Source organism: Micropterus salmoides, unplaced genomic scaffold (genome assembly GCF_014851395.1).
Source record: "Micropterus salmoides isolate LMB-PRFRI ecotype aquatic unplaced genomic scaffold, ASM1485139v1 Ms_hic_scaffold_13, whole genome shotgun sequence".
Taxonomy (NCBI): Eukaryota; Metazoa; Chordata; class Actinopteri; order Centrarchiformes; family Centrarchidae; genus Micropterus; species Micropterus salmoides.
In genome coordinates this window covers 9,932,888-9,958,717 of record NW_024040374.1, presented here as the reverse complement: position 1 = coordinate 9,958,717, position 25,830 = coordinate 9,932,888, and the positions used below count along the sequence as shown (strand labels likewise).

The 25,830-nt window shown below is 39.4% G+C and overlaps 2 protein-coding genes across 3 annotated transcripts in view; one reads left to right on the top strand and one right to left on the bottom strand.

Moving 5' to 3' along the window:
- ano8b (anoctamin 8b) overlaps positions 1–4,889 on the bottom strand; it is a 43,231-nt gene extending 38,342 nt beyond the window's left edge. Inside the window, exon 1 of the mRNA XM_038715433.1 lies at positions 4,502–4,889. Coding sequence (XP_038571361.1) covers positions 4,502–4,664 — 163 coding nt within the window. The 5' untranslated portion in view covers positions 4,665–4,889. The remainder of the gene's footprint in view (positions 1–4,501) is intronic.
- A 2,335-nt stretch (positions 4,890–7,224) lies between these two features.
- Positions 7,225–23,366, top strand: gtpbp3 (GTP binding protein 3, mitochondrial). Of its 2 annotated transcripts, none has more exons than XM_038715431.1 (11): positions 7,225–7,545; positions 8,122–8,387; positions 10,080–10,166; positions 10,904–10,986; positions 11,311–11,430; positions 14,937–15,009; positions 15,797–15,940; positions 18,980–19,145; positions 20,863–20,993; positions 21,699–21,885; positions 22,340–23,366. In XM_038715431.1, exons 1-11 carry the CDS (start codon positions 7,487–7,489, stop codon positions 22,569–22,571), a joined length of 1,548 nt encoding a protein of 515 aa, XP_038571359.1. In that variant the 5' UTR covers positions 7,225–7,486; the 3' UTR covers positions 22,572–23,366. The 2 variants fall into 2 exon arrangements, with proteins under 2 accessions (XP_038571359.1, XP_038571360.1); XM_038715432.1 differs by having other exon boundaries at positions 7,226–7,545; positions 8,137–8,387.
- Positions 23,367–25,830: the final 2,464 nt, after the last annotated feature.

Genomic DNA, 25,830 nt, shown 5'->3' with positions numbered 1-25,830 from the left:
CCTAGACTACAGCAAGAGTTTCAGAGTGGCGATTAATTTGTAACACATTGATCTTTCATACGTAACAACTGTGCACTGTCTCTACATCATGGTAAGAACTTTATGTTCATTGACTGTCTAACGTTCGGTAGGGAGAGTGTGGACGAGGAGAGGCAGCGGGTGGATGTTACTGTGTGTGCTGCAGCTCAGTGTGTTTTTCCACCGGTGTTTTTAAAGAAGACTAGCCGCAGAGCTTATGATGCATGTTACCATGTGACGAAACATGGTAAATGGAAAAAAGGCTGGACTACAATGGAGCTGTTTTCGGGCAGTTTAGAACAGTGTTTTCTTTAGGAAATGGTAACTCCCTTTGAGGTAGACTTTAAGACAATAAAGGAAAGGGGAAAAAGCCAAAAAGCACCTATGACCTATTTATTAAGGCCAATAGTGCGTCCCTAATCCTCACAGGAAGATGAGGTGATAAATCATGTTTCTTGCAGCAGAAAGATGAGTTTGGGAAGTTCACCTGAGGAGATACAGCCACTACACCTGGAAATCTACTATTTAAATGAGTACCAGCCATACAAACTAACATCAACAGAAAGTCTATGAAAATGATTGCAGCATCAACTGCAATGTTTACCTTCATCTGACCAGCACCTACTTCACTGTAATGATCTCATTGTTAAGGTAAGTTGCTCATACATAATGTGAGGCGTTATCACAGTAAAGAGCAGGCTACTTCATTTTTATAGTTAGTCTGATGGTCTACATAATTCTACCATGAAATGTCTTCCCCCATCAAGAGCTGGTTCGCCAAAGTGATCGGTCACTTGAGTGTTTGACCGATTAGGTAAGGTTAATAAAGCTCCAATATTACTAGCAGCAAGGTCACACCACAAAGATGTGATTTTCCTTGATTGCTAATGCAGCTAATGAGCAGCTCAGTACTTACTCTAGAAGTGGAGAGGAGAAAGAACAGGAAATAAGAGTGAGATGCAGAGAGAGAGGCATTAAGTTCAGAGTCATTAGGCACAACACACTGCTGTCATTATATCATACTGCATTACATTCATCAGCCCCTTCATTTAAGAAGCTGTGGGAGGCCACAAAACCAATGGCTCAGTCTGTCTGCTGCTGTGAAAAACAGCTCTTCTTTTGGGAAGTTCAGTGTGATGGTTTTTCCTCTGAACACTGCCGTACACTGCTGTATTTAAGGCAACCTGTGTGACACTGAACCAGACTAAATCTGTCTCAAGCTACGCCGAGGTATTCTACTTGCTTAAGAGCCAGTGAGAGCGAGAGAGCAAAGCCGTGACCAAGAGTCTATGGATGAGTGCAGATCCCTGCTTAATACATTTCTCCCATGCATTTTGCAGACTGTAAAAGTGCATTTGTTAATGCCAAGCATCAAGGTTGGAGTTAAATAAGTTTACATAGATGAAAATGGACACTTCAGATCTCACCACTGCCTCAGAAAAAAATTTCACTTTTAGATCAGAGCACAGGTGAAAAAAGGGTTTGAGCTTTTATTTTAGATTGACTTTACTTGCCAAACTTGCACACTTGTATATTATATAAATTTTAAAGAGTGAAACCTAATTTAGATAGTGTGGCAGTTAAGAAACAGCAAATATATAAAATCAGCTCATGATGCAGACTGTCCTATAAAAGTGTGACTACTCCTACTCCTACTTAATTCCTACTAGATTGTGTCATGGCTGCAACTGCAGTATCATTATCACCATCAATAACATCTCATTAAGCCCCAAGTTTAAATGGCCTGAAACAAAAAACACTCACTGAGAATTAATCTGGAAGACAAAATATAGAATAAAAGTAAAAAGGTCATTTGTAGCACAACAGAGGGAGTTCAAATCGCACAGATTTTCAGGAGTGCATAGAGAGATACAAAATTTCAGGCTGCAGCCCATTATCATCACATCATTTTTGAAAGTGAGATTGAATCTCGCCGTATATCCTAACCAATGTCCTACATCCTCAACCACTGAGCTTGCTGATTAGGCAACCGCACATTACATGACCTGATTTCCATAACACTGAATCTTATCAACACTGGCCTCAGAGGGAACACAAACTAATTGGTGAGACTTTTATTTTGCTTTTTCTAATGATGGGCGCTTAATTAATCTTTGAAACGCAGGCTTTTGAGTTTCAGAGCTACAAAGGAAGATGGTCGAGAGGATCAAAGTCATTCCAGTCTACTGTGGCAGGATTAGGAAAATGTGGTGGAGGCATGGAGACAATCGAGCTTCCAAGCTTCCCTTGAGGAAAATCCTTCCAGGCTCAACCCGAGAAATCACCCTGACTTGCTGCTGTGCAAGCTGACTGACACTGACACATGTGAGGGCGGTTATGTGATATCATCATAATCCCACTGAAGTCCCCAAACCCAATCCTTCTCTCTCATGACCCATGCAAGAAAATGTACAGGCAAGTGGGGCCAGGAGGTTTTAAGAGGGCAATACAGTCAATGCTCTTAACATTTCCGATACACATCGGACCTTTGATACTTTTCAATAACACAATTTTGTTATTCTCTGGGATTTATGTGGTCTTCAGTTCAGACATTTTACCACCCCTAAGGCTGTAGTTTATGCATTCACTGTCAGATCATTCTCCAACAAACAGGAAGAAAAAACAGTAAGGGGGTGATTCTTGGATTAGACAGCAATTTAACACAAAGCAGGTGGTCCTGTTGCATGAAGAAGGGTCTGGCTGCAGACTGTAGCTCAGGGGGGCGTGGTGTGAGCGGTGCTACAGGCCACAGCTGGAAGCAATTGGTTGCATGGGTTGGCAAATTCTGTCCCTCATCCCTATTTAGTTTTATTATAAAGGTATCTATTTTGGTGTTTTTTTGTTTTTTTTAGTATTAATTATGTACTGTTTTGAGACCAAAATTATAAAAAGACACGCACATCCCAGCGCCCAATAGGATGGGTGCTATATCATAAACGTTGAAAACAAATAGATTAGTGCACCACTGACATAGTGTTTATTCATTGAATGATTACAGGTCTAATGAGGGAGCCAGATGTGGCTGGTAAAATTCTAATGTGTGATTAAAATTGGCAACCTTCTCATTTCACATTAGGAACAATTTGATCACAGAATAAATAAACCAGGGATTCAATGCCAGCTTTCAGGCCTTAAAGGTTTGTGATACTTGATGCTATGAATACATTTTGGTAAATAACAAAAAGCACTGACTTTCAATAGTCAGCCCTACACATTTAAACCACTGACACCTTTTATCAAGAGCTTGGTACCAGTAAATTCCTGTGTGTGTTGATGTTTGTTATCTGCCTGTACCCTCAAAGCTTTAGTCTCCCAGTCCTTCTCTTTACCCGCAGCACTGCTCCTAGCTAATGAAGTAAATGTTAAATTGCACTCATCTCCACTTTGCTGACCCTCCAGCTCACCAGTAACCCATTCAAGGACCGGCTCAAAACGATGACATCAGGCTGCTCCTCCAGTCAGCAGCAACCTGCTCAGGTTACCTCAGCCAAGTGTGGAAAGGAGCACTCATCCGCTGACAACCCACTGCTCCACTGCATCACTCTGCAGCAGTACTAGCAGGGAGCACTGAGGCTGTCTCTGCACCCTGCATGCAGAATAAAAACAACCCTGGCTCGGCAGCTGAGTCTCTCCAGCCCTGGCTAATATTGTAGTCTGTTCCAAAAATAGTCCCACTTGCAATTTTCGCAGTGAGACAACTATGATACAGCCTATTAAAATCCACTATCATGGAGTGTAAACAGAAAGCATGTTTATTATGCTTAGCCTGTCTAAAAAGGTAAATAATGCTATAATTTAAACAGCAGTGGGGTATAAACCACACCAAACATGCAAAGGTAACAAATTATGGGAATGTTATTGTAAGAGGGGCAGCCTTTATGGCTTAACCATCATTGAAATGACAGAACATGCACCTGTCCTATCCAATCGCATGGTAACTGGTAGGCTAAATAGACTGTAGCAGTCTGATCAGGCTACAAAAGTATCCCTTGATGTCATCATTAAGTTAATAAACATTTGATTGCCTGGAGGAAAGATGGGTACATCTCAGAGACAGCCCATCTCATAGCCTACTAGCAGCCTACAAGGATGCTGTGGAATAAACTATGGCAATTACTACAAGTACCTACAGGGATACTGTGGAAACAGCAGGTAGGATAATAGCCTACACACAATCACCGCCTATAAGGTCAAAACCAAACAGAATAGAATGTAGCCATTTTCCTAAAGAGAGAGTATAACATCAATAGGCACGTTTTAAAAAGCCGCTGCTATGGAAACATGTGATACAAGTGAAAGCCATCATTTATAGGCCTGCGCTCTAATCAATTGGTAATTTTGGGACGCCTTCATGGAGACAAAAGAACTGTGCCGCGAGGTGAATGATGGTGCTCGTCTCGTTTCCCAGCAGCGCGTTCACCTGTGCTCTCTCCCTTTAACCGCGTCCTATACCGCATCGTACGACGAGAAGAAGCACACTCACCCAGTACACCGGAGGAGGCTTGTGGCGGGGCAGCGCCCGGCTCCGGCCTCTCTGAGTCTCCCTGCTGCGCTCGGTGTCGGTGCCGGGAGCTCTCGGAGCTGTCGCCGGTGGTGGCGCCACTGGCGGCCGCCGCGGCAGCAGCGCCTGTCCCCGTGTCGGGCATGCTCTCTATCAGCGAGGAGCGACGGAAGATGAAGATATTCTCCGGGAAATTGTGTAATGGTTTCGCATCTCAGGAGGATGGCAAAGCATGGGTGTAGCGCGGTGTCCGGAGGTGTCCGAGTGAAGGGTTAAAAGAGTGTGAAAGTGAAGTGAAGGTCGGTGTCGGTGCAGCGGCGGATCATCCTTATGGTGCTCTGGAGCAAGATGCGCGGCTAGATGGAGAGTCTTCCTCCGACGACTATAGAGGAGGGACAAAGAGATTGGGGGCGGGGGTCTGGGTGACACACAAACACATACACACCTTACAGCAGTTCACGATAGTAACCTGATGATTTTGTGAGCAGGCCTACCTATTGTCTCAGACAATAGGCTATGGCTAATTTCTTCAAGTCAAGTTAGGTAGGCCTAACTATTTCATTACTTCATGCATGGCAAACTTTAGGAATTAAAATACTGCAGACATATTTTAGGAACATAATAGTGAGTTTTCAATCATGTATGTCCCCCTGGATAATTTTATAGGCCTATTTTTTGCCCTACAGTGACCTCTGCCAGCAGCCAGGCTTCAAACTGCCAGAAATAGTAATGTACCCTTTGGCTATTAAGGCAAAACCCAGACAAATTAGGCTACTCACGTGATCAACAAAAAGCTGTTAATTCTTGTGCACTTTCAGAGACTTATGTACTCATCTTTAGTTTAAACACAATACTAATCCTTTCAGCAGCAGTGGGTTCTACAGTCCAGAAGGTAGACTATACTCCTGTGTGACTGCAAATGCGCTGTCCTGTCCTGGAAGATTAAATAGCTATGACTTATTTATTAATGCAAAAAATACCTTCATAGATTAAATTTTTAGTGACACTCAGGTCTGGAGACAAGTAACGTCTCTTCACTCAGTCCACCGGACACTCAAACAGACACAGTGTGTATGTAGCAGCTGTATCTTCATTTGTGAAGCAGAAACTGCTTTTATCATCATATACCATTATATACCATTCACATCAATATATATACTTTACCAACCAAATCATGTTATCATGTCTGCTCACAGTTGTCTTACGTCTTTTATAATAATTTATAATAGTGTGAGGTGTGTATGTGTGTGTTCCTAACAAAGATAATTTCTTTATCTTTAATCAGACAAAGTCAGATGAGACAACACTGTTTGTGTATTGATGGTGCTCAACAGCTGTGAGGTGACAGCTGTCATGCTTTGTATATGCGTAGGCAGCCAATATATGTTTGAGATACAAGGTTAAAGATTGCTCCCCTGGCCTCAGGCCATACCTCTTTGTCGTGTACCCAATCTATCTCCTTGGCCAGCCCTTCTGGATGCCATGTTTCACTGTACAGCCATGCAGGTAGGCAGTTATCTGTCTCTCATATGGCTCACAGCTCAGAAGTATCTTCTTCCAACATAAATTCTGCTTACTCACCACCCTCTGGGCTGACAGATGCAAGGAATTGCAGCAGGGTATGCGTGCACGCGCACACACACAGTGCACATGTAGCCTTTGCTCTATTTATATTCTGTAATATGCATGGTAGCCTATGTAGGCAATGAAGGACTACAGATCACACCACCAACTATTTTTAGTAGCCTATAAGACACAATAGCTAACGCAACACACAGCAAATGATGAATGATAATTTAACTGAAAATTAAAACAATGACAGAGTTCATATACAGGAAAAAAAGAAAAAATATATGAGTTAACACATAGGGCCTACCAGTTACAACAGCCTGGCAATAAATCTTCATAAAGGTTGAAACACCTTTGAGTTTTAAACTAAAAAAAGCCATATTAAAATAAACTCTGAAATACGCTTTGCTGTATGTAGATGGACAATTTTGTCTTTGTAGATAAACAATTTTGTTATTTCTATGCCCTTATTGTTCTAAAATACAAATTCTTTCATCTAAATAGAGTCAGTTGTTTGTCAGTTTCTGTTTTGCAGGAAGCATTACTCATCTCTGTTTCCCCAGAGAGAATCACTTTCCATGATCTTTCACAGAGGTTTCCCCACCTGTGAGTTACAGAGATTGACAGATAAATCAAGAAACAGACATAGGCTACTGCCTTCAGCAGCTATACATGATGCATTATTGTGCAAATCAAGTTTTTTTTTTAGGTAAATCAATAAAAAATAAAAATAGTAAAATAAAAACTGAAATGAACATTTAACAATAATGAGCATGAGTAGCCTATGATATTTATTTTAAAAAAACAACAAAAAGACTAGCTAAGTTATCCCTATAGGCTACCCCTTCTCCTCAATTGTAACAGAATGCCAAGTTTTATTTAAAAAACAAGACTGGCATTTTTACTTTTAAATTAGATAGATAGATAGATAGATAGATAGATAGATAGATAGATAGATAGATAGATAGATAGATAGGCGTGCAGGGATGTCGCAGCAACGGTAGCTACACGGGCCGAATTAAATGGCGTACAGTAGGCGGGACCTATTACAGATTGACAGATCCTGAACAAATGAGACTGTACAACCCGCCGCTGTTGTGGAAAACGCAAACCAATCACAATCAACAGAGGGAGCAACAGACTCGTCGTGGTAAATGTAAACGCTTAACTGTGGAGGCATGAGTTTAACAAGGAAGCTCGCACAGAATACGTTACATACAGTTGCAGTACGGTTGATGAACTACCAGTCAGCGTTAAAATCACAGGTTACCCCGACATTACCTTACAGGAATAAAGTGAACAAGGACGGAGCATGTTTTGCAATGTCAGCCTCTTAAATCGGCCACACGAGAAACAGCAAGTACATGAAACGTTTGGTATTCGCATCTTTATATAATTATGCTGCCATCCATTTATCACGGGATAAGGAGAGCTGCTGTCCACACACTTAGGACAAGGTTTGTTACCAAATATCAACTACGGTTTCTGTTTGTTTCAGCCACTTGTTCAGGAACTGTCCTCCCGAGTGCAACCATTTCAGTTGTTTAAAAAATGATATAGTGTGTGTTACAGTGCATGCTGTCCAACACTAAAACCGACAAAAGACAGTAAAGGAGTAAAAAAATAACTGAATATATCAATATTCCTGACAGTTGAATAATTAAAATACAGTGTGTAAAGATATTTAAAGGTTTTTATGTTTCCTTTATAACTATTCAGTTCATTAAAATACATTCAGTATTCAGCGCTAGTTGTTTTGGTCTTGGCACACATTTATTAATTTATCTTCTCCCTATTTGCCCATGCAAGTCATCATCACTTTATTTTTCTTCTTAGTATTAGTATTATTTATTTACATCTTAAAGAGTTTCTGTTTTTTAATTATCTGATGACAATTTATTATATTTTGCCAGAAGATACAGATTTGTATCTATATAATACAAAGTATAGCATGTCTGTGTAAACACACTGAAACAGAACATTAGACTTTGCTACAGTGTGCATAGCGTGTCTTACCATCTACTTATATCCAGCACTCCACCTTGCAGATTGCTGTCCACTTGCGATGGACCCCCAGTTGGACTGGCTCATGCTGAGACCATCTTTGCATTATCATCAGGTCATGGCAGGTGTGGGGTGGCTGTGGTACGAGCCAGTGGTCCAGCCTCAGCCACAGCTCTGAGGTGTATGGCCGGGCTCACACGTAGCCTGCCTCCTCCGCGCACCGCCCTGTTACGCAGCATCTCGGACCCCAAATCCAAAGAAGTGCTGGACCGCGGACTTGTCCTCTGGTTCCCAGGTCTGTTCCCTTGGACCACACACACACACACACACACACACATGCATTTCATTTCTTCTTCACATTTCTGTGATTTGTAATGTGAATGGAGTCTTTATACACACCATGGTCTGTGTCCCTTCCTGCCAAAGGTTTTATCAACAAATCACAATATTATAGAGTATAATTTATGCTTAAGATATTGCTAATAGGTGTTAAAATATAGTTTGTCTCATATTAGAATTAGTTTGGCACTTGTAGTTTATTATTAAGTTGAAAATAAAACTAAGCTTGACACAATAGTTAATCAAACCAATAAAATACGGGGGGGAGTATAAAGTATAAATACAACATAAATTATTTAGTACATTTTCATCAAAAGAGTGGAAATATTTTAATTCTGTTATTTTTTTCTTCATATACACTACATTAAAAATTGAGACCAGACTTCATCAATCTTCCCTTGGTAATTATTAGTCCTTGTGAGTAAAGATTCAAAGGTGACAAAATGCGTCATTCATTTTAACCATTTATCAAAAACAGCCTTTATCTGACAGTCCTTGAAGCACCCATAAAGCCTGCCACTGCAAGTCCAAATTTTATTCTGGATTTACCTAGTGGTAGGATTGGAAGGAAGGAAATGATTTTGCCTGACGACCAAGCATCAACCACTATGTTTTTCCATATATCCTCTTCTATGTTTGAGTTAACAGCTCTTTCCCAGATTTTACTTAAATTTTCACAGTTACCATACAGAGTTTTTGCCATCAGTTTATAAAAAAAATTTGACTGATGCACTCTTTGGCAAATTAGAATAGGATAACAGTCTGTTCTCCTTTTCACAAATCCCCAAACTCTCATCAGCGCTTAATTTGAAGCTATAGCCAAAATTCCCTCTTGTCCATTAAGTCAAAATGATCTTTAAGCTCTTGGAAGGATAGGAAAATGTCTGCCCTACACAAATCACTAAGATTCATATCCAACAAAGATTCCCACATGATAGTTTATTTCCCTATTCAAAGTGATGTGTTTCAAACTGAACACTATCCTTGCTTGTACTGAGAGACATGTAACAGCTTAAGAGCTTTTATCCATGTCTCTCTGGAATGTGCCACAGTGGGGCTGGTATTCATGCTTGGTACACTTTTATGTGATGATGCCTCTTTTGGCCCAAAGGGGGCAGCAAACTCATTTTCCATTCTACATTCTATATTTCTGTCCAACCTTCCTGAATTCCTAGTTGTGTTTACATTAACTGATTAAACTGTTTAGAAATCCTGGGAGTAATGTTGACTGGCACCATTATTGAAATATAATTCAACTGAGGTGCAACAATCGTTTTAATAATGCTTACCTTTCCCTGTGAACTCAAATGTATTAGTTTCCATCTATCTACATTTGTTTTAATCTTTTGTATTAATGGTAACATATTAATTACCATTATGCAGGTGAGATGTGCACAAAGTTTTACCCCAGGATATAACATTCCTTTATCTATCAATCTAAATTGAGATTGTGAACTAATTACTTCCCGATGACAGGTTCTTGGTCATGGCTTTACCTCAGACATTTTGTAACCTGATATCTTTGAATATGTTTCAGATAAATCTAACAATTAATAAAGGTCTTCCTAAATATTAAGCTCCTCATGCATATTTAAATGACTAAAGGATATTCAGACTGTGTCGTTGTCTCGTGTGTGCATGTTATTAGCTCCTCACAGTTTCACAGGAGAGGACTGTGTGGAGTTCCATATCCACGGTGGTCCTGCTGTCATTACTGCTGTCTTACAGGCTCTAGGTAAAGTACAGATGTCAATATGAGTATATTACAATGTCATACAACTATAGTGCAGTATATCACACAAACATACAATGTCATGGGATGTACCGTCTTTTTGCAGGGTGATTATGGTATGCAAGTCTTCATAGTCTTCCCAAGCTGTAAGCCTGCATTAGAAAAGAAAAGTTAGTGGTCAAGTCATGTGAGAGTCCATCACTGTGAAAGGGAAAGCTGAAGCATGCATTCCTATTCTGAAGATAGGATAGATAGTACCGGTATGTGCTTGCATGACAATCCTAAATGGCAAATGGTATTTTGTGATTGCTGTACTGCAGTTCTCCCATTGGCCTTCCAGAGGGCAGTATTGTATAAATCAAAAATGGTTATAAAAGTAGTTAATGAAAGAATTGTTAGATAGGAAAACATTGTGGTGGTGTACTTGACACTGCAGGAAAAGTTTTTTTTAATTTATTTTTTTAATTAAACTAAAGGAAAGGTAGTGTTGATGTTGGTTAGATGATAACCAGTAGAATGTAAAACAGATCATTATCTTCATTTGCAAAGTAGTTTTGTCTCCTCTTGATGAGATTTGAAAAATGTTTTTATTCCATGTGAACCCTGAGTGACACGCTGACCCTGCATTTGATCCTCCTTTGTTTGTGTTTGTTGTGTGCATGATGCATGCCCACCTCGTGTCGCATCCATTTCCTCCTGTTTGTATGCTGTGCACGTGTGTGTTTGTGTGTGTTTCTCAGGAAGCGTGCCTGGCATGAGGCCTGCTGAAGCTGGAGAGTTCACGCGGAGAGCCTTTCAAGCAGGAAAACTGGGTTTAACAGAGGTCGGTCAAGAAGAGCTTGAAAAAAACACACTGATACACAGATCTGTGCAGATTTGCATATCAAGAGCTTGTCAGAGTAAATGTAGAATAAACAGGGTAAGAAATGAACAAGCATTTCAACAGTGAAAATTTTGCCTTATACATATTTTGCCCTTTGAACACTTCTTTTATTAGGTTGTAGAACATTAATGCGTGAATGAAGCTAATGGGCTTCTTCATAATGGGAGGAAATGTTTGAGTCATACAGTTAGTCAGAATGAAAAGATTAGTGCAAGAGTCGAACAAAAATGTTGGCAATCATAACTGTTAGAATGTTCCTTAAAGGTGGAAGGGCTCGGGGATCTGATCCATGCTGAGACCGAGGCTCAGAGGAGGCAGGCTCTCAGGCAGATGTCAGGAGAGCTGGGAAGCCTTTATCAAGACTGGAGCCACAAACTGAAACGGGTAGGTCGACAGGTAGTACAGATACTGGTGGTGTAGACTACGATGTTCCCATCAGGACTGGGGCTCTGGTCTTAAAGGTGTAGCTGTAGTATCTGTGGCAGGACCTGAAGGTTGTACTATTTGGTCTGGTCTCAAATCTGTGTTTTCTTACTTTTTGGGTTCATCTTGGTCTCGATAATTATGATAATTATTATAATATTATAATGCGATAATTTTTCCCCCTCAGCACTATGAACATTTAATTAAATTAATCTGTGCTGTGGAAACCTGTGTGTGTAATGATCCTCTAGTTACACATTGATCAGTCAGCTCCAAATGCTTGCTATTTGACCTGATTTGTTGTGGTCTCCAACGTGACATGATCTAAATCACCTTTGGACCTCGTAGTGATTCAGACCCAGCCAGACCTGCTCTTTGACATTACAGGTGAACAGGGGGCCACCTCTTGAAAACACAATGTTCAATATAAGTTAGCTTGACAGCATAAACTCCCTGAAGAGACTTTGTCAATGTTCATGTCTGACATTTCTCCGAAAACAGTGTTTTGGAAAGAACCTGTCTGTACTGTGCAGTAGGTCACCTCAGTAGTTTCACACCAAAACAATGCATTATTTTTATTTTTTTTTTGGATCTCTACAGCTGCTTTTCCAACACACCGTTGATGAACTAACTTATGGGAATATGAGGCTTCCTGTTTTCTTGTTGCTGTAGAACGTGTAGTACAGGCATTTCCATTCACTACTGAGAATCAAAATACTAATCTGTATGGCACATGTAGATAGTTATCTTACATTGTAACCAGGATTGGAAAAAAATAAATGGAATAATTAACATAACACATTGCCAAATGATTGACACTTAGTTTGCAGCTATATCCAATCCATTAATGGTTTTGCAGGTATATCAACTGATGATGTTGATTTGTTGGTAGAAATATAATACAATTAAAATGTTATTTTGTGTGAAGTACATTTCTTTAATCAATCTATCTAACAATTTAAACTAGATTTGTTGTAATGTAATTGATATTGGAATTAATATATTAATATAATTGTAGAGTATTCCAGAAAACCTTTGAAATTGTATATTTCCCAGTGCAAATATAATATCTGATTCACAGAAGTACTTGTCTATTGAAGATCAAGTTTCTCAATCTGTTAATACAGTTTTATATGCTGTTGTTGTTATTGTTATTACTATTATGTGATGACATGTAAAGTGGCTGAAGGGATCAGGTCGGTGACCACAACATTTCCTCTGGTCTGCACTCTGACTGTGAAAAGCTGAAAAGCTGTTTGAGTACAAATAAGTCTTCTGTGTAATCCTGCAGTGTTTTGGCACCAGAACTGAGTCAATGCTGCTGTGAGACATTGTTGAGCTGTTAATTTGGACTTTCCTGAGGAAAGCCGCTAGTAAGCATTCAAGGGCACATCTCTGTCTTTGATTTTTGACTTTCTATTAACAAGACGTTTTTAATCGAGCACCTTCTGTTCTGTAATGTGCTGTTGTTCCATCTCCACTCACGTGACACCCATTTAATGGTTTTTTTTCTCTGTCAAAACATCTGGCTGTGTATTGTTTTGGATGGATTATAGATAAATACTACTGCTATACACAGCTGCCGTATGTCTGTCCCTTATGACAGGCACACAAAGACTTTGATATATACTATGCAGCAGTATTGTTGTTCTTATCTGTGCAGTATCCTGTACTTATACTATATGTATAAATAAGGGTCAAAAAGCTGAGTCAGTCTTGAAGTTAACATAAATTAGAGTCAAGGAAGAATGGAACAGTCAAGTACTGAATTGCTAAATTGCAAGATTTGTTTTGTGACATTTTTTCCTTAAATATATAACGGACAGTATACAGGCACACAGGAAACAAGGGGAAAGAGAGAGGGGTATCAACTGCAACAGAGGTTGTCGTTATGTGGTATGTGCCTTAACCATTTTGTAATCAGGACGCAGCATAGGAAAACTACGTAGTTAGTGACTATAAATCTTTAAACTCAAGGGAACTAAATGAAGTGATTTCCACATCTGCACATGGTTGTCCTGCACCTTTCTGGGGGAGAAAATTGGTAGTCATCTAAAGCCCTGTCTGTATTTTCTCCATATACGTTGTTTGGGAAAGACACCTTACTGTTGTAGTTTCAAATTCATAAATAAGACTTTCAGATAAACGTATTAATGCTTATTAGCTTGATATGGTGGGGCATATGTGTTCAGAGCAGCAGGTCACTGACCGCAGATAAACCGTTCAACTTAATGGACGCAGGCCAAACCCTCCGCTACTGTGAAATGTTTTGGAGAATCTAGGCCAGTGATCTTTCAACACTGGCTCCAGATCTGATGAACCGGTCCAGGTGATCTCCCTCGAGAAACCCTGTTAAGCTGCTTGTCAGCAGTTTTCTTAGGGCGGTTCCTAGAAGCAATTCAAACGTGCATTTATTTTGGACGTAGATTTCTGGGAATCCCGTTAATCAGACATATACCTTCTGTATGATGCAAGGGGTCAAACCCTATTTGACCCCCAAACAATGCTGTTTATTTAACCGTTGGCTTCCCACTTTTGTGAATGGATTAAAGTATGAGAATCTTGACCTTCCTGTTTTTGTGCAGCTATACTACTATTGTGTTGTTATGTTATGTTCTGCAATGTCAATCAAGATACTGATCGGTTCTGTGGTGGGAATACTATCTGCACTTTGTGTTCAGATGAACTCAAAAATGTGGCAATGACGTAAAGTAGCAACATGACTTGAATTTACTGCACTTGAAAAAGTCCTTGAAAAAGCCTAGAGGAAGCTATTTGAATTTTAAATGTTGGCGTCTAGAGTTTATATACATACACACACACAGCATAAAAGTATTGGTGAACACTGTTAAAAAACAAAATTAAAGTGTGAAATATAATTTAGTTGCCCTAACTGTGGGGGAGATCGCAAAACAAAAGATGAGCTTGGCTGGACAAAATGAACTCATTTTCTGACTAAAGTTTTTAATCTAAAACATAATCAACAGATTAATCAACAATGAAAATAGTTATTTGTAGCCCTAAATCAAAATAGCTATACTCCAACACCACAGAAGTAAAACATCCTCTATGCAATAAGGAAAATAAGACATGTTAATGAAGAAAAACTTTAAAAATGTGAAGACCTTTTTATTATCTTGTGATCAAAAGTGTAGTGAGTAGTATTTGCCTTACCTTTTACTTGCTTGTGATGTTAGAATTATTATTTACTTCATTTTTTTCAGTACAGTGTACAGTACAGGGGTATCACAGGTAATATATCCATGTCAGCAGCTGCATTTTCTGTGCTGGCTGCTCACCCCCAAACATTTCAAAATGCAAATATACTTTTCAGTATATATAGAAAATAATCACCTTTACATTTTGAGACCCCCAACAACTGACTTTTAAGTTTTCTAAAGCTGCCTGTATTTCACACACTGATTTCAGCATCTTCCCTTCTCTCCTCTCTGCTTTGTGTCCCACAGTGTCTGGCTCATGTTGAGGCCTTCATAGACTTCAGTGAGGATGAGCTCATTGAGGATGGGGTCTTAAATCAAGGTATGTATACACTTTGTACTATGTGCTAGAGAAAAATAACAGAACAGTCATCCCTTGGGCTTTCAGAGGGAGGTGAGGAGGGTCAGAGGGCTCTGTTTCTCTCTGAGGAGAGAGGAGTCCGGCTGGCTTTCCTGTTTGGATCTTCAACTGGCCATCGTGTGCATTTGCTGCACTGTAGGGAAAGGCCATAGACATCAAACTGCTTAAAAGACAATTTCCTTCAGGAAGTGTGGAGAGAAGGCCAGGGGGACAGGAGAGGCATTCGTCTTGCCTTCAAAGCCAACCTGCCATGTCGCTCACAGGAATAGTGCTGTCAACAGCACCGAACAGTCCAACTGTTTTTTTTTTCTGTACCCAGGTTTCCTGTGTGTGTGTGTGTTTGTCTTTTTTCAAAAGCCGCAGAAATTTCAACACAATGAAGCCTAGGAACTATTGTTTGTTTAGGTGGTACAGAATGTGGGGTCTCGCCTCATAGTGGAAAATAATAATAGCATAATACCTGGCCCATTTTGGATGAATTAATGTGTCTATGCTTGAGTCAAGTTTCAATTTGTCGCCAAATTGTTGATGCATTGTATTGTCAAGAGCATTTTTCCTCTTAAGTCACATGCTGGAAGAGACAGGTCCGTGACCCATTTTTCATCCAGATGAAGGGTGCCAGACACCGGAAGAGTAGCTTTTTTCATCAAGGGACAGAAATTCCTCTCACAAGGTCACAAACGTGAAGTTGAACATGAAACCATCGTCATGTCCTTTTCCCTCCTCTGTCTTCCCACACCCTCCCCAGTGGACAGATCGGTGTGTGATCTGCAAGCAGAGATGGAGCGACACCTAAAGGATGAGAGGAGGGGCGAGCGGCTACGCAGTGGAGTCCAGGTGGTCATCGCAGGGGCCACCAATGCAGGGAAAAGCAGCCTCCTTAACACACTTTGTAAGAGAATCAAGTAAATGTGCACACACACACACATCAAGTGATTAAGATGAAAATATGACTTCCTATCTACTAAATAGTATGATACTGTTGAATCATGGTGCTATCAGCTGTGGTTTGGGAGAGGAACAATCTGTCATACTGTTCTATCAGTGTGGACTAACAAAAGTTTGTGTTGTCTTCATTAAAATGCAGATGCTGTGCTCCGTGCACAGAAAATGAGAGAAATAGGTTTATATGACAAGACAGGATTTTGTGGGAGAAAAAATCTAGATACAAGCAGCAGTCTTGAATTAATGCACTCTAAAAGAAGATATTGGTGTTGGCATTTTGACCTTCAACTCCAACATCCAGGGTTCAGAAAAAATTTAAGAGTTATTATTTTCATCAGAAGTCATTCTTTTTTTCCTAGCACCTAGCAAAAGAATTGCAGAATGTAGAAAGGGGTCTGCCAAAACAGTCCCTCAAGGTTCATCACATAATCTTCCTCAGTCGATGGAGTTTGTTAAGTTGTCATGGTATTGCAGATTATCATATTTCCGTGTATTTTTACACCCTTTTATGTTATATGAATGAAACTCCAACTACTAATGAATCTTGTGGTGAGTTGTCTTTTCAACCACTGTTTCCAAGGTGTTTTTTAACCTCCGCCAAGGATGTTATATTTTTGGTGCCATTCGTCTGTCAGCAGGATTATGAAAAACTACTGGCCCAATTTTCATGTCAAATTGGTGTGGCAAAATTAATTAAATTTTTTGTGCATGCATGAACCCATTTTGAATTAAATCTACTGGAGTGCCGCGACGAAATATACAGCAAAATACAACTCCACCTCAAACATCACCGTAGAAACAAATGCAGCAGGTATGTAAGAAATAAGCAATCTGCAGATGCACAGCTGAGATGATTAGACTTCAGCTAGGCGCAAGCATATTTTAACATACTGTAAATGAAATATATCCAGACATATATAGTGGTTGTGCTTGCAGATTTGTATATCATGGATGACTGCACTATTGGCCTTGGTGGAGACCTGTGCTCCCCAAGTGCCCTTTTAGTCTTCCTGTTGCTTTCAGAGGAGCAAAGTTTTTCATGTGAAAGGTCAAATAAATATGTCCACTTTGTGATACACATTTTAATAATCATAGTACAGGAATTATAAACACCATCTGTGAACACTAGATCCTGTTCTTGGCACACATTATTTACAATATTTAGATTTTCCTGATACAGACTTCATTGCTTCCTATTTGATGCAAGTAGTGTCACATTCAAAATTTTAACTGATTGTGTAGTAGTGTGATAAAGAAACGTGCATAAAAATGAAGTTAATTATTTCTAATATTTTCCACATGAAACTAAAATTAAAATTTTCTCATTCTAAATCAGTTCTTCAATTGTGTATCCAAGTTTGGTGTCAAACCCTTGTTGTTTGTTATGTTCGTTTAGAATATTGTATCCTTAAATCATTTAGAATCACTTTACATAAACTACCCAGAAAGGAGACTTGGCAGGGTTTCCTCACATCTTCCTGTCAGAATAATGGGTGATTTATCAAACTTCAGATTAGATCCTGTTATTGTTTCCTCTTCTGATTAGTATTCCTTGTGGCCTGGGCTCACACCCAGTCAGCACAGACAAATATTAATGAGCCGGCTGTGTTGGCATAGGATACACAGCGATAGTCCGACTACGAACTTCCTGAATAAAGAATAAAGAAAGGATGACTGTACATGTCTTCTGTTGTTTTATGGACAGTGCAGAACGGTAAGGGATATAATTCTTTAATGAGACCAATAAGTAGAGTGCAACTGATATGTGAAATGGTAAGTGTAAGCCAATATTTGATTATTATAGAAAAATCCTTCCTGACATAAATGATAATAGCCAAAAGCAAAGCTTAACTGTCAGGTATTAAAATATGGTGTTGATATTCTTGTAATAGGATAATGACAAAAAACTGCACAGTTTGGTTTATTCATTACATGGGGTAATGAATAAACCAAATTACTCGTAAGTCACCAAAAGTAAATACAAGCTACAAAACTAAAACAGCTACTTTTGAACTATAATTTTGTGTTGGTCCAGTGACTGTCTGATGTGAAACAACCAAAGGCAATAATGAATTTATCCTATATACTAACAAGAATTAGCATTAGCATTTTTAAACATTTTTTGGTTTGACTGGTGCTCTTTTAACTGCGTCATCTTGTTGCTCCCGCTTCCTCTGTGATGGTATAATGGAACCTGACTGGAATATTAGTGCCACCTACTGCTCAATTAACCAAATCATAATATTCATATAAGAGAAGTGGATGCAAATGTGCATAAGTTAGCATGTTCTTTTGCCAATTCTCTGAAAATTCTGTTAAAATAAATGCTATATTTGGATGGACTCCTGGCTACTGTCTGTATAGCCAGAGCCTAATATAGTTCGTTCCTCTGAGCCATAGACCTCCACTGTTGTTCAAACTCTCATCTTTAAGCCATGTAAGCCATGTACCTTCATTACAATGATCACAGTCATTGTAGTCCATTTATAGCTGATCCCACATACACCATCATGCTTTCCTAAATATTCACTAGAGGACTAAATGTTTATTAATCCACAGCTGACAATACTCCTCAACCATTTCACTATTTAATTCTGTTGAGTCAAGACAACTTTCAAGGAAACTGATATTTGCGCTGCAGTAAGTTATGAATGTGTTATGTATGGCTCTGTTCCGGATCTCCCTGCCTGTCCATGTGCCTATGCGGAAAAGCCATAAGGCAGAAAGAGCACCTCCCTGCCCATCCAGGGCTAAAAAGCTACAGTGCCCAGCTATTTAAGGAAAATTATTTTTTCAAAAATAAATTTATATATACTTGATTTGTGTTTTAAAATGTATGTCGGCTGAGTGCCACAGACAGACAGGGATCTCACAAAGCTTTCAGAGACAGGAAAACATTGTTGGTTTTGGTATTTTCATGGGATTTGTTCACAATAAGAAAAATATAGAATATTGCCAACCTTATCATTTAAACTTTTATATCCAGGCCAGAGACCTGCAGCAATTGTGTCTCCCATTGCTGGCACCACCAGGGACGTAGTAGAGACGGCACTGGACATTGGTGGATTTCCTGTCCTCTTGAGTGACACAGCCGGGCTCAGAGACAGCCCAGACCTGGTGGAGAGAGAGGGGGTCCGCCGAGCTCGGGAAAGGTAGGAGGAGTACGCCATTTACATTTTAAATATTAAAAATACTAGAGTTTAGCTCAGTCTTCCTGCTTTTAAAAGTTTTGATGAGGTAGACCAAAAAACTTGAGAAATTAACGCTGGTATTTGGAGCATTTGGTTTCAGCTACAGGACAGTAGTACATGTAGAGAACACGTGTAGAAGCTTCAGCAAATGTTCACATGTGTATAATATAACGCAAAACTAATTAGCCAGGACCAATGGATTATGTTCTCAAAAGAAAGAAGGGAAGAAATAAGTCATTGCCTGTCCCGTGTACATGATGTTATATTTTTGTAATGTCTATGGAAGCTCCAGAGTTTATATACTTGCTAAACCGGAGTTATAAATACATGGGACAAACAACCTCAGGAGGTTGCGTAATGAAGAGTCTGCCTCATTGTAGAGTATTTATGATGAAGACATTCTTCATGTGTGGTGTTGAGAATGGATATTTATGACCATTTACTAACAGCTGTTTCCACTGTTTATATAAGTGAAGAATAGCAGTACTTCGTCATCACTGCTTTATACAAACAGGCAAATAGAAGCCTGGACATACAGGCACATACAGATAATATTAAATCAGCTTACACACATGAACGAAGACATGTTCTATCACATGGTTTTGGTGTTGGAGAGCAGGAGGAAAAAGGACGGGTCCCAACAACACAGCCGCATATTGATTATTGAATGATTTATAGGTGAAAGTAAAGTTTCCAGTCTTTGTCTGTTGTATATAATAGAAACATATATACAGTAAATACAACAGCTCTAAAAGTAAAGCAATACTTTCTATATATTTACAGTATATACCACTACAGTGTGTTGCCGACATGCCTGCCAGTTGAGTAAAAGTATAATATATGACAATTTTCATGACAAAAAAGACAGATGTTAATTGTTTCCCCTAGTCCTTGGATTCTTGGCAGGGGGATAAATTGTCTGACACAATTAGGTATTAAATCACTGCATGTGCGGTATATCAAGATTATAAACAACTAGGTGGTAGAAGATTTAAGGGGACTCAGTGCACCTTTCCAGTACTGTTAAACATGTATTTCATTAAATAAATGTATTTACAAAATCATGACTATTTTAGGATTATTTGGTGATTCAAACATCAATGAAAATCTAGATTAAGATGAGGCTACAAAAATACTATTTTTAATGCAAACATTCTGTAATTCCTTTACTGTTTGTTTAAGATATTTGGCTAACCTGGTAGCTCTATAGGAAGGGTGGGCAGTTTATGTTCAGTAGGGAACTTTCTGGGCAGGGAGCAGGTCAGAGGCCGGTGACCTGGGTCACTGTAGGAAGGATGTGGTAAGTACAAGGATCCGCTGCTGCTGCTGCTAACTCTCAGTGGGGCTAGTGCTAATGCAAATGGTAATGGCAGTATGCTAAAACAATAATGTTTTACTAGGTATAATGTTTATCTTGTTCAACATGTTCACCATCTTAGTTTGGTGTGTTATCATGCTAACATTTGATTAGCACGAAGTATAGCTGAGGCTCATGGGACTGTAGTGTAGTTATTTGGTCAAGAACCAAAGTATTAGACAAATTAAATGAAAAGTCAGGTTATCACCATAGTTGTGACAATTCAACCTGCCGGTGACATGAATGTCTATACCACCTTTAATGGCAGTCCATCCAATAACTGTTAAGATGTTTCAGTCTGCAACTCTATTTTTTCTTCAGAGTGGACCAGGCAGACCTGACCCTTGTGGTTGTGGACTGTGCTCATCTCCCATCTGACGCAATGCAGGCGACATCCTTCCTTCAGGGACACCTCAGGAGTGTCCTGCTCAACCAGGAGCAGCCTGACACAGGTATGACATCTAGGCCTCATGTGCAACAGGCTTTAAGCTTTCAGCAGCAATGTGTATAGCCCTATAAACCCATCCCACAGTGTAAATATACCCCTTGACTTGATTTAGATATTCTCCACTATTCTGGATGGCAAGGGCAGTGACTGTAACATCTAAAGTATTTTGTATTATTAAACACAAATTTAAATCGATTTCATCAGATTCAAACAAAATTCATACAAATACATACAGACAAATTCATAGAAAAGAGCACAAAGAATGGCCTTCTAAGCTGCTATAATTGCGATGCTTGCGTAACACAACCTGGTGTTCAGTGTACCATGAATGTTTTGCTGGGCTGTCAGTGACATAACTGTTTTTTTTAATTCACTTCACAGGCACAACAAAGTAAATATTAAATATGGTAAACTTATAGTCAATGGTAAAATGACACTGTAAGTGGCAAAAACATCTTCCATCAGCTTTTTAAGTTATTACATATGACTTAACTAAAGTTAAAAGGTCTCAGTTGTTCGCTTTTTAGCTCAAGAATGCAATTCATTGTCACAACAGTCACTCATTTAATTAAAAGAATCCAAAGAATATAGGCTGGAAAGAGAGTTTTAAGTCACAAAGAGTAACCAAATAGAAATCTCAGTGTCCGATGAAGTGATAGTTGAGTCATTGGTATTGATCAAAAATTTCTTCCTTCCTTTCTTACAACAGTATTTCCTGCGGACAGGTTTCTCCTGGTGCTGAATAAAACTGACCTGTTGCCTCAGGAGCAGAGGCAGAAGCTGGTCGGGGAGCTGAGACAGGCTTCTGGACTCCCTCCTGTTTGTCTGATCTCTTGCCACACTACTGAAGGACTGCAGAACTTCCTCACAGTTTTGCACAGCAGTGTCAAGACTCTGTGAGTTGCTACAATTTATAATGTTTTGTTGTGCCAGATCTACATATCTCATGTTATGTTATGTATCTTTTGTAAAACCTAAGATTGTCTTTGACCTGTTGTGGATAATTGCACCTGGTAAGTCCCATACTCATTGTTTTCAGTTTTAATGGATTTATACTAAAGAATCATTTTTGTGAAGTAGATTTAAACGGATTCAGTTGCAGCAGGTCTTGCTGTCTGCCGCAGTGTCTTATGAGGACTTACCAACATGAGAAAATTTTAAATTGTCCTTTGAAGGGCTTTAATAAAACAAAGTGAAACAAAAATGCACAATGTTTGTGCTACTAAAAAATCTGATTTGCACACTTATGTTCTGGTGTTTACTCCTTCTAAACCAAAAATACAAAATAAAGCCCAAAATAATGAGTGTTTGATTGCTCTGGTTTATTTTGTTCTCTAACTTCCTCTCTAGGTGTGGCGACCCTCTGTCTGGTGCCCCCACCCTGACCCAGGCCCGCCACAGGGCCCACCTGCAGCAGTGTTTTGCAGCCCTGGCTCAGTACCAGCGGTACCGCAACATCGACCTTGCTCTGGCAGCCGAGGGTGTCCGGTTGGCTCTCACCAGCCTGGGCCGGATCACTGGACGGGTCGGGGCAGAGGAGATCCTGGATATCATCTTCAAAGACTTCTGCATTGGAAAATAGTCAGATGAGTAGCAGTGAAAACATAAAATACATATAGTACTAGCCTGCTCAGAGAGCAAGGCTGCCTTTTTGTTTGGTCCCAGAGTATCAGTAAAGAAAACTTCTGCGTTGCGCCCGGCTTTGTGGCACAGCAAGACTAAAACGAAAAAAAATCATGTTCTTGGCTGCTGGATCACTCTGATCCCAAGACACAGAAATGTTTGTTTTCTGTAAATGCTTTTTAACAGGCTGAGATACTTTTAGTGATGACAGGTGCCTCAGAGGCCCCATATGCTGGCAAGTGTTTGGCAAGTCTTGAGTCGTAATTTAAAAATAGTTTTTGGAAGCCTTTGATAGGAGAATATTGGGCTCTTGGGTCGCAACATAATAGCCAAGATCATTTAAAATAAAGCCAGCCTCAGAGCTCTGCAAGGTCATGGGTAAGGTCAAGTTTGGATGTTTACTTGTACCACAAGACAATGAAGATTTTTTATTTTTATTGGCGGGGGGGAGCAGGTATCATTTCTGCTGTGTGTGTATGTGTGTGTCCTTGTATGGTTTTTATGAGAAATTCTATTACTTGTATTATACGTGTACATGTATTATTTGTTGTATTATATAGTATATTCCACTATGGATGCATGCTTGTGTGAAGTAGATACAAGCTGTCACATTTATTTCCATTGAAAAAATTTACCTGTGATGTGTGGGAATTGTCCACATGACTATTTAAAATGAACATAGTTCATACAAAATAAATTTTACATGGAATCTTTGATGTGGAATAAATGGGATAATGTGTGTTTTTGTAACAAATTAAATTTATCTCAAGAATCAAACAGACGACAAAAGAAATATGGGCAGATTGTCTTTAAACTTGATCTTATATTACAACCAGGGGGGCAGTGCCACAAGCTGTAAACACAATATTAACATTTTATCACTTAAAGCTGTCATTATATGTAAGTGTTAATTGCCTCTTTACACATCCAACAGAGCAATATTAGCATCGTGTTTCTGGCCACCAGACAAATATAAGTCCAATTTTCACTCTCATTTTAGATCTGTTTTTGTCTCCACCAACTCCTGAAGGAAATATCTGGCTAATTAGCTGCTAACTGTGCCACTACTGAATGTTCACCAACTAAATGCGCCACTACTGAATGTTCACCAGCTGGTCGCTAACTTATCTGTCTGGTACTGTACAGGCTGCATGGAGAGTAAATCAAAACAGTAAAAAGTTATGTGTCATAAAGCCAAAGCAATGAGCTGAAAGATGATAAAATATTGTGAAGAGCTGCAGTCTGTGATAATTCTTACTTTAAGCAACTCGCCTAATATTACACAGCCATTTGATCCATTATTAATTTAGAAAATATTGATAAGTGCAGCTTTTAATTACAAAGAACTATAGATTTTGACCCTATTACATGTTTAAAGATACATCAGCTTGTTACTCACATTGTTTGTAAGGCTTTAATAAATGCACATGAAGCACTTGATGCATGATTGCATGCAATTTCACAGTGTCACATACCACATCATGCACTTTACGTGTTCATAACAGCACTTTAAAGTGGTTTCCCTTACATAAAATATTACCCGTTCTTACACAGATTGAATTGGTGAGGTCTAATTTCTTGCTACACAGTAGCTGTCGACAGATGTACTGTATGGGTTCTGACTTTTTCCATTATAAATAAAATTTTTAGTCCAGCTTCCACCATAAAGTATAACATAATAGTGATACAATATATAAAGAAAATCTGTGACCCTGTTCCCCCCTCTGTGGGAAAGGGACGCTTTTTGAGGCGATGGTCTCTGTGCCCTTTGTTCCCCTGTCAATCTGGCCTCGATCAAATATTTATGTTTCCTTGTTGAACTCCTCACCCTTCTTCCCCAGTTGGTTTCTTCTGTCCCAGTCTCTGACGACATTTGCCTTGCTGTACACCAGCAAAACTGTCTCTCTCTACTCCGTCTCGTCTACCTGACCTTTCCTCTTTCCACACTGCTCTGTCAGCCTTTTTGTCCTCTTTCATGTTGTCCCTGATTAATTACAACACAGGGGGAGTTCAAGATAAATGTGGGACTTGCTGTCGTACAAATTAGATGCCATAAACAGACTGGTTAATCTTTGAAGTAGTGCCTGTGTGTAATAACCTTTGGCGCATAATGTTTAACACACAATACTTTCTTGATACCTTACTTTAAGAAAAACCACTTAGGTCCAGACTGAAATATCTCAACAATATTACATGGATTGCCATGAAATTTTGAGTCCTCAGAGGATGTATCCTAATTACTCTGGTGATCCTCTGACATTTCCTCTTGCACCTCCAGGTCAAACTTTAATTTATTCAGTGAAATATCTCTACATCTACTAGATGGTTTAGCACCACACTTATATGGTTTCCAGAGGATATACATATGTGACCCCCTGACTTTTCCTCTAGCCCCACCATGATGTTCAGATCAACAAATATTGGATGGATTGCCATGAAATTTTTGTACAAATGTATATGCAGAAGGAATTGTAATAATGTTGACAATCCCTTATCTTTTGTTTGAACACCACTGCCAGAGTTGACATTTTAAAATGTCCAATACTACAAAACTAATCAGCCTCCGCTGTACTTTTTTTTAAAAATGTTTTGTGCTCAGCAAATTTCAACATGCTAACACGCTAAACTAGCCACTTTATTAGGTAGACCTTGCTAGTACCGGGTTGGACCCCCTTTTGCTTTCAGAACTGCCTTAATTCGTCGTGGCATACTTTCAACAAGGTGTTCTATTGGATTGAGATCTGGTGACTGTGGAGGCCATTGGAGCACAGTGAACTCATTGTCATGTTCAAGAAAACAGCTGGTACTAAGGGGCCCAAAGTGTGCCAAGAAAATATCACCCACTCCATTACACCTCCACCAGCCTGAACCGTTGATACAAGCCAGGATGGATCCATGCTTTCATGTTGTTTATACCTAAAGTCTTTTAGTCAGTTATGTTAAAGCCTGACCCTACAATCTGAATGTTGCTGCTGAAATCGAGACTCATCAGACCAGCCAAAGTTTTTCCACTCTTCTATTTTACAATTTTAGTGATCGTGTATAAATTGTAGCCTCATTTCCCTGTTCTTAGCTGACAGGAGTGTCACCCGGTGTAGTATTCTGCTGCTGTAGTCCATCTGCTTTAAGGTTGGACGTGTTGTGAGTTCAGAGATGATATTCTGCATACCTTGGTTGTAACAAGTGGTTATTTGAATTACGGTTGCCTTTCTGTCATC